We start from the raw sequence: 13,776 nt of genomic DNA on the forward strand, positions 1-13,776 counted from the left end.
TTTCAGCATTTCGCTGTGTGGATCTTGTGCTGCTGCATTTGGTGCTTGTTCTTCAGTGCTTAGGTTGAAAGCAATTGGGTTGCTTCCCCTTATCGGATTAGTTTGGTACTGAGGTGTTGAGAAAGAGGGTCCTCCGGTGTTGCTCTTTTCCCCGGAGTTGTGAAGCCCGTCTTCCGTCACGTTGATTATCTCCGGAGTGTTTTTTGGGTCCATTGGCTGTTTGTCTTTCAGGTTTACTCTTTCAGAAGTCATCTTCTTCAATGAGATTTGTATTTGAGTTCAGAAAAGCTCCTTCTTTTGAAGTTTAGTTAAGCTTTTCCCACAGACGGCGCCAATTGATGGAGTCTGCCTTCTGAACCGGTGAGTGAACCTGCAAAACAGGGTAGAAGCTAACCGGACGGTGGTTGTCCGATTAACTCTCCGATGCTAAAGTCAGTCTAGAGCTTTGAGCAGCGTTTTGAGTATATGAATGTAATTGTGATTCTAGGCATACCTCGTGCTCCTTTTATAGTAGTCGAATATACCTAGTAGAGTTGTATTAGGCAAGTGAATCCTACTTTATAGGGATTCGGCAATATCGTAGGGATTCTCCTGATTTGTCGTGATCTACCTTAATCTGATAAGAGTCCTATTTAGGAACGTCTTCCTAAATAGTCTTATCTTCCTAAAGTAGAGCTTATCCTTCCATATTTAGTGTTTGTGTCCGAATAGGACAATATTTCCATACTTAGTCGTTTACCCGAATCCCGGACTCGATGCGCTTTCGGCGGATCACGCGGGATTCGGTCTTTACGTCACCGAATCTAAAGAGATTCGGCATTTCCTTCATATCTTCGGATCTTCAGGGGGAGTCCGGTATCGCTTGAGAGTGGATCTCCTGCAACTCGGCTCTATTATACTTACAATAGGATTCGGTATCCATCAATTATGATAGTAGACACAAGTCCCACGTATTTATAAGAAATTAAATTAATAATTTATTTAAATAATAGATTTATTAAAAAAAATTATAAATAATATGAAAAAAATTCATGATATGTATAATAATAAAATAAACATTTATTTTTAATGTTAATAATAGATTATTTGAAAATATTGATAATTTCTAATATTAATATTATTTTATTAATAATTTTTTATATTAGGTAAAAATAAAATAAAGTATAATGTTAAAATTATCAAAATTAAATAATTTTTTTTTATAATACGTGAATTTGTCAAAATTTTAAATTAATTTTATTTTTTAAAAGTTAATATTCAATAAATAAATAATTTGTAAAAATTAGAACTTAATATATATTAATCATTATAGTGTGTAGAGATTAAAAGTTGATATAAATTAGAACACTATAATGTGTAAAGATTAGAAGTTAATATAGATTATAGCACTCATTAAAACAAATATAATTTAAATAAGTGATTTAAAAAAAGTGAAAACTGATGAAAATGTTCTATTTGGTGAAAATTAATGAAAATATTTTATCTGGTGAGAATCAATAAGAGGTCCCCCGTTAATTTTTCAATTATATAAGTATTAGTCATAACCTCGTAATGATAAGAAAATTATAAGAAAATTATAATTTGCAATTTATTTTAATATCTAGCAATGGATTGTTTTATATTATAGAAATTTGTAATATATTTTTTATATTTTATTATTTTGGATATTTTTTATATTGGAACTGATTCTTTTGTAATTGTTCATAAAATTGATGTCCATTTTCTATCGTAACGTATGCCCAATTACTGCACAAGAAAATGTTGGATATTTATTTAAATCACAAAGTCTTTGTACGATTTTTTATGCTAAAAAATATTGATAAATATAATTATCCAAAGCTCTTTTATGTCCTACTATCATATTATATTGATTTTATAAAATACAATTATGCATAATTGTTTTGAAAAAGTAAATTACGATAATTTCTAAAAATCCATATCTAAAATCAGAAACTCAGATGAAAAATATTCAAACTTTCACTTTAGAATGACAAATAAAAATTAAAACCTAAAAAATAGTTTTCCTTCTTTTTCTTTGTTAGATGATAGTAAGAGAAAATCAGAAGAAAAAAAAATGAATACAACATGAATGGTAATTAATTCTTCTTGCCAATTAGCCGATCATCCGAATATAAGTGGTAAAATATTTACTGCTTATTTAACCGTACAAAGCAAACAATATTATATACTCCATGAATCATGCTATTTGGTATTAATTAAAATCACCTGTATATAGAAATGCTTCAAATATTTATTTCTTCATTTCATATTAATTTCATAATATACTTTCCTTTTTCTCTAATCGAGCAGACAGTGCGTGTTTTAAATCATCAGTGGGTGTATTCTTGCAAGAAGGCCAAAGCCGAGCTGGATTTTCATCCCTGAAGCCTGCAGGATGGATTAAAGGAGGTTTTAACATGGTTGAAAGTTTAGGAGCGATAAATATTAAGTGAGTATATCGATTTAGAGTTTTCGATTTTCAATAGAATGATAGTAGGATATAATTTTAAGAAGTCTAAATAGATTATAATTTTGTTAATTAAATTTTAATAAAAAAAATAAAATTAAAATAGGAAGTTTAAAAAATTGTAGGAATTCATAATATACAGACTAACAAAATAAAAATTTATTTTAATATTAACAATATATTATTTGAAAGTACAGATGATATTTAATATTAATATTCATTTAATAATAATTATTATATTAGGTTGAATGTATAGATTAGAAGTTAATAAGATTATGTGTATAGATTAGAAGCTAATATAGATTAGACTAATTAAAATAAATATTGATTTAAATAAATGATTTAAAAAAAAATTCTTAAAAACCAAGGCAGCAGGAAGAAGTCCTGCTACTCTTTTACGTGGCTGCCATTGATAGGTAGTTATTGTGGCATTAGCTATACAAAATTTAAGGTAAAATGCAACTTTAGTACTATAGTTTATTACAAGTTATTTTTTAATTGTTCATACTATTGTCTTAATTAACTTTTTTTAAACTATATCATATTACTGTTCACGTGATAAATTTCTATCTAGTTGTATTAATTTTTTTTTAAAATTAATTTTTTTATTTTGCTATGAATTGCGTTTAATTCTTATTTTTATATATTTAGTATATTATTTTTTTGCTCTAACATATATATATATATATATATATATATATATATATATATACATATTATCATTTCCTACTAGGATAAAAATGTTTATATAATAAAAAATAATTTTATTATTTTTCTAAGACCTTGCATTTTGTTTAATTGATAAATTTATGTACCGATATTTTGCTTAAGTAATTAATAAAATACATTTAATTCATAAATGATGAAGATATCAATTAAATGAAATTAAAAAACAAAAATACAAAAGTTAATTAACTTAGAAAATATTTTTAAGTTTTATTCATAAAAATCTCATAAAACTATATTATTTTAAATAAATTTATACTTCATATAGTTTGTAGTTTATATAATGATGATTAAGTATTTAGAGTTATATGAGTTTTTTATGTGATTGTTGCAATATAATTTTAATTTTTTATAATATAATCTTATTATTAATATATATGTTAAATTGTTAATTTAACTTTTCATTTATGATAAAGTGTTGATAGTAATATACCACTTGTTTGCACCAAAATTAAAAATATGGCCAAAAGATCATAAAAGCCTATATTCTTTTAAAAGAATAGAAAAGTTACGTGGATAATTTCAAAGGTTGATTTCATAAGATTCGACATTTGAGAAGATTAATGCATTTGACAGAGGTGAATTTCAGAGGTTTGACTATTAATATCAGAGGTTTGACCATTAATTTCAGAGGTTTGACCAATTTGACCTTTAACAGAAGATTAATTTCAGAAGTAAATTTCAGAGGTTGGACCGTGAATTTCAGAGATTTGACCAATTTGACCTTGAAGATTAATTTCAGAAGTTAATCATAGAGGGTTGACTATGAATTTCAGAGGTTTTAACCAAAATTAGACCTTTAACCAGAAAATGATTTCAGAGGTTAAATTTTGAAGGTCCAAGCAACACAAAAGTTTAAAACATTAAATCCTAGAGGTTAGAAATCCACAATTGATGTCCAAGATTAAAAGCCCAAGCCCATAATATTGATGACGGAAGTGAAAAGCCCAGAAGCCAGAAACCCACGTGTTCTTTCTAAAAGTAAGGCAGTTCTGAAAGTGGTAGGCATCGTGGTGGAGATAGTGGGCAGTTGAAGAGTAAAACTCAAGCAATAGTTTTCAAAGGGCTATAAATAAAAAGGAAGCAGAACAATTTTGGCCCCCGATCAAATCCAACAAAAAACAGTCCAAAGGCAAAAACTCACAAACACTTTATATTCTCAATTTTCAATCAGTAAAGAACTTTACGATTGAATTTCTTTGTTTTCATTCAAGTTCTCAGCATTACTTTTTTGGAGTACTTGTAATAAGGTTAACCAAATCCCAATCACTTTTTCAGAAGTTAAGTTCACAATTTGGAATCTACTTCCTGGCACGCCCGCATTCACACACTTGTTACAGTTTTCACAAAAACGCAAAACGCGGTAATAATTTTTGGCACGCCTAGTGGGACATTGAGAGTCATGGCTAGAACTCAAAGTGAGAAAGATAAAGATGTTATCGTATCCCAGGATACAGTGGATGATCCTACTGCTACAAATGTAGGACATGGAGACTATTTGGCTCACATGGTCAGAAGCATTGAAAAAGAAAATTTGCCTTCAGGAGAGGCAAGTGAAGATGTGCCTCATGGCTTTGGAGAGCAACAAACACCAACTCGGCAAAATTATGAGTCGAGATTGGCAGATGCTTTGGAAACATTGTCAAAGGCTATGATTGAGATGAAACATACTCAGGCCGAGATGAATGTCAGCCTCAAACATGCTTAGGCTGATTTGAAACTGAAGCATGAGGTAATGGACAAGAAGCAGTTCAACATGGAACGCTACTTGGCGGAATTAATAGTTGTAGTGAAATTATCGTCCCCAAAGGATGATGAGGCTATTAACACAGCCAAACAAAATCCTAACGGATTCGGGGGGCAGACCTATGGAGGAATCCAGGAGATTGGGAGCACCAATCATGTGCCAATCTCAAACCCGCCCTCTGAAGAAAGGTACGTTCCTCCTCACAAAAGAGATGAACCTGTACATTTTAATTCTTTTAAAACTAATAATCAAACTGGCCGAAATTCCAGGCCGTTTAATGCAGGTGTTAATTATCCGGCTTCGGATGACCCAGAGGTTAATCAAAATTTTCCTCAACCTCTGGGCACTGGGGGCAATTACATGCCCCAAGAGAGAAATCAGCCTCAGGTGCCGCCCCAACCTCTGGGAAGGCCACTGGATATGGAGGCTGTAAGAGAAGCAATTCAGGAGTTGTACAGTCCGGGTCTAAGGCAGATTGACCGACCATAATTTCACAAGCCTTATCCAGATATTATTGACAGGGAAAATCCTTACCCTAGAGGCTATAAAATTCCTAATTTCTCTTTATTCTCCGGAGAGGATGACCACTCCACTATTGAACATGTGGCAAAATTCATAATTCAATGTGGGGTCCTGGCCAACCTAGATAATATTGCAAATTTCAAACTGAGATTATTTCCAAATTCTTTAACAGGTACTTCCTTTACTTGGTATGCCACTTTGCCCAGGAACTCAGTGCTCACATGGCAGGAGATGGAGAGGCTTTTCCATACTCAATTTTACCGTGCAGAGCCAGAGGTTTACATAACAGAATTGTAAAGGGTTTCTCAAAGGTCTGGAGAGGATGCTGACATGTATATACACCGCTTCAAAAGAATGAGGAGCAGGTGTAAGATTGTCCTCCCAGAAACGGAGTATGTGAAAATGGCTCATAGGGGCTTGGATATTGAGCTCTGGAAAAAGTTCCAGGGGATGGAGTTCAGGGACTTTTACGAGTTAGCTGCCAAAGTCTCTGAATATGAAGAACTCCTGAGAGAAGAAAGGCACAAGAAGAAAGTGGCAATGGGCACTTACTATCAGGAGGTAGGAGCATATGAAACCGCCGTAGCCGACCTCACGGCCACCGGTTCATGCACCTGCCCTATGTTGATCAAGAAGGCACCTGATGGCTGGAAGAAACAACCGAATTCCAATGCCCAACCTCTGTATACTTTTGAGGTTTCAAAAACAGAAGAAATTTTTGATTTTCTATTGAAAGAGAAGTTCATTACTCTGCCTCCTGATCATAAAATGCCTTCGAAAGAGGAGTTGAAAGGCAGAGAATATTGCAAGTTCCACAACTCCTGGAACCACTCAACCAATTCATGTTGGGGGTTTAAAAATATTATACAGGATAGGATTGCCAAGGGAGTTTTAAAATTCCCAGAAAAGAAAGAGGCACTTGTGATAGATGAAGATCCTTTTCCGGCTGTGGCGTCTGTGAATGCCAGTGATCTCTCGGAACTTGACTCGAGGCTGTTATTAGATATAAAAAGAAAGCTCAGAATCAGGGAGCAGAATGATCAAAGAGTCAGGGGAGAGCAATTTGAAACGGAAAAGAGATCAGAGGTAAAACGGGATTACAGAGGGGAGAGAAGACAGGTATCTAGAAACTCTAATAATTTGTTTCTACTAACCGTGCACCTTTGAAAAAGCATAATAGGGCCTCTTACTATCAAAGAAGGCCAGAAAGACATGTCTTTCAGGAGAGGCGATCTTATGTCTGGAGGAGAGATGAACAGCCAAAGGTTCCTTTAGCATCTAGAGATGAACACCCAAAGGTTGCTCTGGCATTTGCAAAGCCAGAGGTTTCGGTAACCTCTGGAAACCGGAGAAAAGAGCCAAGATTTGTAGTGCCACCACCTCCTAGTCCAAGATGGCATACAAACTATCACAAAAAGTTTCTGCCTCCTTTGACAAGAACACAAAAGAGGAGGCGCCAGAGGTTGAGGGCTGCTGCCAGAAGGGAAGGGGAGTTCAGACTCCAAGAGGACCCCAGAAAAAATGTTGGAGGAGAGGGGTCGAAAAAGATCTTAACCCAGAAGATACAGCATGGAAATCAAAAATCTTCTGAGGCAGTAGAAGTTAGAAATAAAACTTCTGACGTGCCTTCGAAGAGAGAAGTTTCAGAGATGGAGTTGGAAGCTTTTCTGGAAGGAGATTTTTCAAGAGGTGACATGAATTTAGATGACCTCTTAGAAGATAACATGGAGCTAGGGATGGCAATGGGGCGGGGTGGGGACGGGGAAGCCATCCCCATCCCCATCCCCGTCCCCATTTAATTAATGGGGATAAAATCATCCCCGTCCCCATCCCCATAGATTCCCCATCCCCATGGGGATCCCCGTTCCCCGTACAATTAAATATAATTTATAAATAATTTATTATTTTCATAAGATATTTGAAAAAAAAATCATTATAGAAAATACTATTACCTTTTATAATATTATATATTTATAACTAAATAGAAACTAATAAAAAAATTTATGTTAAATTATTTAAAATTATAAATAACATACTAAAATTTATAATATAATATAAATATACATAAATATAAATCGGATCCCCATGGGGACGGGGATGGGGATCCCCATTGGGTGGGGACTATACTCTCCGTCCCCTCCCCATCTCCGTGGTTGGGGAATGATTTTCCCCCATCCCCGTACCCATGGGGGTAATTGGTGGGGATTCCCCGCCCCATTAGGAGCGGGTCCCCACGGGGAACGGGGAATCCCCTCCCCATTGCCATCCCTACATGGAGCTGGATGATCTAGTAGATGAGGAGATCCTAAAAGAGGGCATGAGACTAAATGACCTCCTGAAAGAAGATACTGATGATACTCCACCAGTCAAGGAAAGTGCCAAATTTCAGAGGAATTCCTTAGAAAATGGTGATTTAGAGTCAGACACAGAAGGTAATAAGCAAAGATCCATCAAAGTGGGTGAAATTGAGATTCCCCTCACTTGTAATGCTTTCTCCTTGATTCTTCAAAGTGATTTCAAAGGTCCTGACAACTCTGAAGAAGTAGAAGAAATTCAGAGAGAGGAGGTATCCAAACCTCTAAAAGATGAGTGTCGCAGTCAGGTCAACATACAAGAAGCTGCAAATGGTGGACCAAAGAGGGTGATTTTTGACAAACCTGCAGAGGCAATGACCAAACATATCAAGCCTCTGTACATAAAGGCTCACTTCAATGGCAGACCAACTACTAGAGTCTTGATTGATAATGGATCCGCAGTGAATATTATGCCATTCAACATGCTACAACCTCTGGGAAAAACTACAGAAGATCTCATTTCTACAGAGGTTAGTGTGTCTGCTTTTACTGGAGAACTCACAAAAACTATTGGTGTTCTCCCAGTAGAGGTAACTATAGGAAGCAAAACTTCCTTGTCGGCTTTCTTTGTTGTGAATTCATCAGCCAGCTACCAAGCTCTTTTGGGACGAGATTGGATTCATGCCAATTGGTGCGTTCCTTCATCCTTACACCAATTTCTGCTCTTTTGGAAGGAAAATAAGGTGGAGGTGGTATGGGCAGACACAAAGCCATTACCACTGCCACCAACATGGTGGAAGCTTGTTATTATGACTCATGTGTTGGCCCCATTCAATTTACTGGGAAAAGTAAAAAAGGGCAGAAGAAAGAGAAATCCGACAAACCTCTGAAAATGCATGAAAAGGTCAAAAGAAAAGCAGTTGAGATACTTGAATCAACGGCTATTATTCCATACAACAAGCCGTGTTCCTCCATCACCATTGAAGAAATTGATGATTAAGCTCACCTCTGGGGAGTTTGCAGCAGCTGCATCTGCTATCTTAAGGGAACATATGCAGTACATATTGGAAGGAATTTCGGAGGAGAATAATTCGGCAGAGGTTCTAGATGCCGAAGTAGTTTTTGAAGAGGAAGAAACGTATGAAGAATATGAGATAGGCTTGGAGGAGTTGGAACAAGCTCCTCCGTGGATTGATGATGAAGCCATTCATGTCAAAGAAGAGTTAGAGGAAATAAACCTTGAAACTCTTGAGGAACCTCAGGTAACTTATGTTAGTAAAAATTTAGAGGTTGGTATAAAATAAAAATTAACCATGCTTTTACAGGAATATAAAGATTGCTTTGCGTGGCAATACTCTGACATGCCGGGGTTAAGCAGGACATTGGTAGAACATCGGCTTCCTATCAAGCCTGATTTTCAGCCATATCGCCAACCTCCAAGAAGAGTGTCAAAAGAAGTTGAACTAAAGGTAAAAGAAGAAATTGAAAAATTATGTAAAGCAGGCTTTATTAGGCCTGCTAAATATAGTAATTGGTTGGAAAATGTTGTTCCTGTAGTAAAAAAGAATGGAAAACTCAGGATATGCATAGATTTTAGAGATTTAAATGAAGCAAATCCTAAAGATATATATGCCATGCCAATTGCTGACACTCTTATTGATGCTACAGCTAACCATTCTCTTTTATCTTTTATGGATTGTTTTGCCCGTTATAACCAGATTATGGTGGCTAAAGAGGATATTTCAAAAACGGCATTCAGATGTCCAGGATCTATTGGGACATTTGAATGGGTGGTCATGCCGTTTGGGTTACGTAATGCAGGAGCAACATATCAGCGTGCTATGAATGCCATTTTCCACGACCTCTTAGGTAAGACTATGGAGGTCTATATTGATGATGTTGTTGTAAAATCAAAATTTATAAGAGATCATTTGAAAAACCTAGAGGAAGCATTTAGGAGGATGAGGGTTCACTGTCTGAAACTCAATCCTCTGAAATGCGCCTTTGGTGTAAAAGCTGGAAATAACCTGGGGTTTTTGGTCCATGAAAGAGGCATTGAAGTGGACCAAAACAAAAGCAAAGCTATTCGAGAAGCTAAACCGCCTAGGAATAAAACAGAACTTCAGAGGTTTCTTGGGCAAGTTAATTACTTAAAGAGATTTATATCTAATCTTGCAGGAAAAACAAAAGTATTCTCAGAATTGTTGAAGTTGAGAAAGGAGGATGTGTTCATATGGGAAACCATCCATCAAGAGGCTTTTGATAAAGTTAAAAATTATTTGATGAAGCCTCCTGTGTTCATGCCTCCCAAAAAAGGCATACCTCTGAGATTATACATTTCTGCAGCTGAAGGGTCAATTGGGTGTTTATTGGCCCAGAGCAATCAAGATGGGCATGAACATGCTATTTACTATTTAAGCCGTTCGATGACATCTACAGAGGTTAGATACTCCCCTATCATGAAATTGTGTCTGGCTTTATTTTTTGCCTGCACTAAGTTAAGACACTATCTGCTTAGCAATAGAGTTTATGTGGTGTCTCAAACCAATTTAATGAAATACATGCTAAACAAACCAGTTTTATCTGGAAACATAGGAAAATGGTTGTTAAGTTTGGCAGACTTTCATTTAATTTATCATCCTCAGAAATCGGTTAAAGGTCAGGCTCTTGCAGATTTCCTAGCCGACCATCCATGTATAAATCTAGGAGATGAAAGTAAGTTTGACTTGCCAGTTTTCATGAATGAAAAAAGACCCTGGATACTTAAATTTGATGGGTCTAGTACAGATAGATCTGCTGGAGCAGGGATTGTAATAGTATCACCCTCTGGAGCTAAAACCTCCCTATCTTTTAATTTGGATTTTGATTGTACAAATAATCAATCTGAATATGAAGCTTTAATTATTGGGATGGAAATTCTCCTAGACCTAGGTGCTAAAAAGGTCAAAATTATTGGTGATTCTCAGTTAGTTATTAGACAAGTGTCTGGTGAATATATATGTATTAGTTATTCATTAACTTCTTATTATGCTATTGTTAGACAGCTAACAGAAAGTTTTGAAGAGGTTGAAATGGTACATGTTCCCAGAGAAGAAAATTGGGAGGCCGATGAGTTATCACAACTAGCATCAGGCTTATATCTGTCTGAGGAATTAACCCACCGACTAGTAATGGTACAAAGAAAAACTCACCCTTCAATTTTTAAAAGAGGAGTACAGTTAGATATTTTCAATATTGATGAGAATTTAGTACAGAATTGGATGAGGGACATAAAGAAGTACCTAGAGAATCCAAGTAAAAAGATGCTTTACAAAGTAAGGGTGCGAGCCATCAACTACGTGCTCATAGAAGACACCTTATACAGGAGGGGATTTGACAACTTACTTCTCAGATGCCTTGGAACTATAGAGGCACTAGAGGTTATGAAACAAACTCATGAAGGAGTTTGTGGAGCACATCAATCTGGTGTGAAAATGAGATGGCTAATTCGGAGACACGGTTATTTCTGGCCATCCATTCTTAAAGATTGCATAACCTTTGCAAAAGGGTGTCAATCATGCCAGAGGTATGGGAATATACAGAGACTTCCAGCTGCAAAGTTGAAGTCTGTCATCAAACCATAGCCATTCAGAGGTTGGGCCATAGATTTGATAGGTAAAATATATCCCCCTTCTTCTAAAAATCATAGCTTTATTATTGTGGCTACTGATTATTTTACCAAATGGGTAGTAGCTCAGCCATTGGTAAAAGCAGAGCAAAAAGATGTCATAAAATTTATAAAAGAAATGATTATACATCAATTTGGAATTCCACAATCAATTACTACTGAACAGGGCACTATGTTCACTGGTAAAGAAATGCAAGAATTTGCTTCAGATTATGGAATAAAATTATTGACATCTACTCCTTATTATGCTCAGGCCAATGGCCAAGCTGAATCTTCTAACAAAATTATTATCAACATAGTTCAAAAGATGTTGGAAGAAAACCCAAGGGATTGGCATAGAATTTTGTCAGAGGCACTATGGGCATATCGTACCTCTAACGAAATGCTACTGGATTGTCACAACCCAATCTCATAGGCCGAGACCGGCGCTAGGGAATGGGAGTGGTTGCTCCGAAATCCATATCAAGCCTAAAAACGTAAAATAATTTTTCGCAAAACATAAACGTCATGCATGACATACATAAACACGTGTCATGCAGAAGCACACATGCCAGGCATACATATCCTCTGGCAGTCTCAAATATCCAAACGCAGCTAGCGTGAAACATTTAAAACTTTAAAACATTAAAGTTATATTTACGGAAATCTATACGTTACAAGCTGACTTGCAAAACACTTATTCACTGCAGCTCTAAGAGTAAAGTACTGTTTCTTTACATACTTTCAAAAATACAGACTTTTGAAGGTAGGATAGAAGTCCGTTACTTTAAAAGCGTCTTTCACCTGAAAGAAAGTCTGTGAGGGGTCAGTATATTGGGATATACTGAGTGAGTTCATACTTTTACTAATAAGTATTCAAATAAAACATAAAACGATATTCAATCATATGCAGCCAAGTACGAGATCCGATTGAAACCTTAATCCTCAAACATACTAATTATCAATCAAGCAACCTAATCGTTAATATCAAATTGTGAGTCTAACTCACTGGTGGGTCCAACCCACTAGATACGGAGACTCCATGCTACACCGTAACCGAGTACTCGCTCGTATTGAACTATACCTCAAATCTCAAATTTCATAATCATAATCAGCTCATAGCTGTATCAAATCAAAACTGGTGATCACACAGTCCTATTGCCGCTCAATAGGTAGCACGTTCCATCGGATCGCTACTGGTTTCAAATCAAGCGTATGCGCAATTCATATAAAAGTTTCGCATATTAAACATGCAGTTCAAATATAAAGCAATATAAAATAATTGCTTAAATAAATACTTTAAAAGCAAATCGTATAAACTCACAAAGAACGCTTATCCAAAAATACGTCGGGGCTTAGGAACGTCAAGCTTCCCGAACTACTGGTCCAGCTGCTTCTTGCCTCGCCGGATCTAAAGCAAATTTTAAAACATTTGACTTGTATTAGAATCCTATTCTAAGATTGACTCTAGACTCGAGACACGACAAGACACAAAACATAAGCCGTCGTGCTTCAAACGTAATCTTTTCCGATAAACGAATCATTCTTCTTTCGTTTCTAAACACTTTTCAATTTAATTCTCAATAGAGAATATAAGGTTTCTTAATGAAACCAATTGATATCCATAAACTATCTCATTCCAATCAACTAGTCATATTTTACTCGTTTGACGTCCGAATCTGGCATTTTCGGAGTCTGAAAGTCGATATTGGATTAGGGGATCATCAAAAAGCTTCAAAACGAGCTTGGCACGTCGTGCTAGCTTTGGCACGTCGTGCCAATCATCTGCACGTCGTCCAAATTTTGGCACGTCGTGCAGACGAGGGCAGCAGGCCCAAATCGGCATAATACCGCTCAAAAACTCATTCCGACATGAGACACTTCCGAACATATCCGCTACGAAAACGACATCTAAATCCATCCAAAAACACAATAGAAACGTTTAAAACGAATCGAATACGTAATCGCGATACGGTTTCGCTGTAACCTAATTTTCAAATCATTTTTCCATCAATTATACCCAAATAAATGGAGAAACGACTTGCTTACCGTGGTTGTCCTTCGAAATATGATCGATTTGAGTTATTAAACGTCGAAAACGGACGAGAAACGGAAACCGCGCGACGAACCGTAATGAAAACGGCGAAGGAACGAAAAGAGAGAAAGATGAATCTGATGGCAATCTAGATCCTTCCTTATGAAGGAAATCTTATATATATAACGGCTAATTTGCACTTTAATCTTTGAAACTTTTGAAAAGTTTCAATTTAGTCCAAAATCTATCCGCGTCCAAATTTTAAACGGTCTTCGATCGACTCGAAACTTTTACCACTAATAGTATACATTATGTCGCGGACTTTGGCGAAATAATTAT

At 35.8% G+C, this 13,776-nt stretch overlaps 1 protein-coding gene across 1 annotated transcript; it reads left to right on the forward strand.

Moving 5' to 3' along the window:
* Positions 1-8,652: 8,652 nt before the first annotated feature.
* On the forward strand, positions 8,653-11,838 carry LOC126669971 (uncharacterized). Its single transcript, XM_050363625.1, has 3 exons — positions 8,653-9,018; positions 9,082-11,360; positions 11,445-11,838. Exons 1-3 carry the CDS (start codon positions 8,653-8,655, stop codon positions 11,836-11,838), a joined length of 3,039 nt encoding a protein of 1,012 aa, XP_050219582.1.
* The last annotated feature ends 1,938 nt before the right edge of the window (positions 11,839-13,776 follow it).

The sequence above is a fragment of the Mercurialis annua genome, linkage group LG1-X (assembly GCF_937616625.2).
Source record: "Mercurialis annua linkage group LG1-X, ddMerAnnu1.2, whole genome shotgun sequence".
NCBI classification, from domain to species: domain Eukaryota; kingdom Viridiplantae; phylum Streptophyta; class Magnoliopsida; order Malpighiales; family Euphorbiaceae; genus Mercurialis; species Mercurialis annua.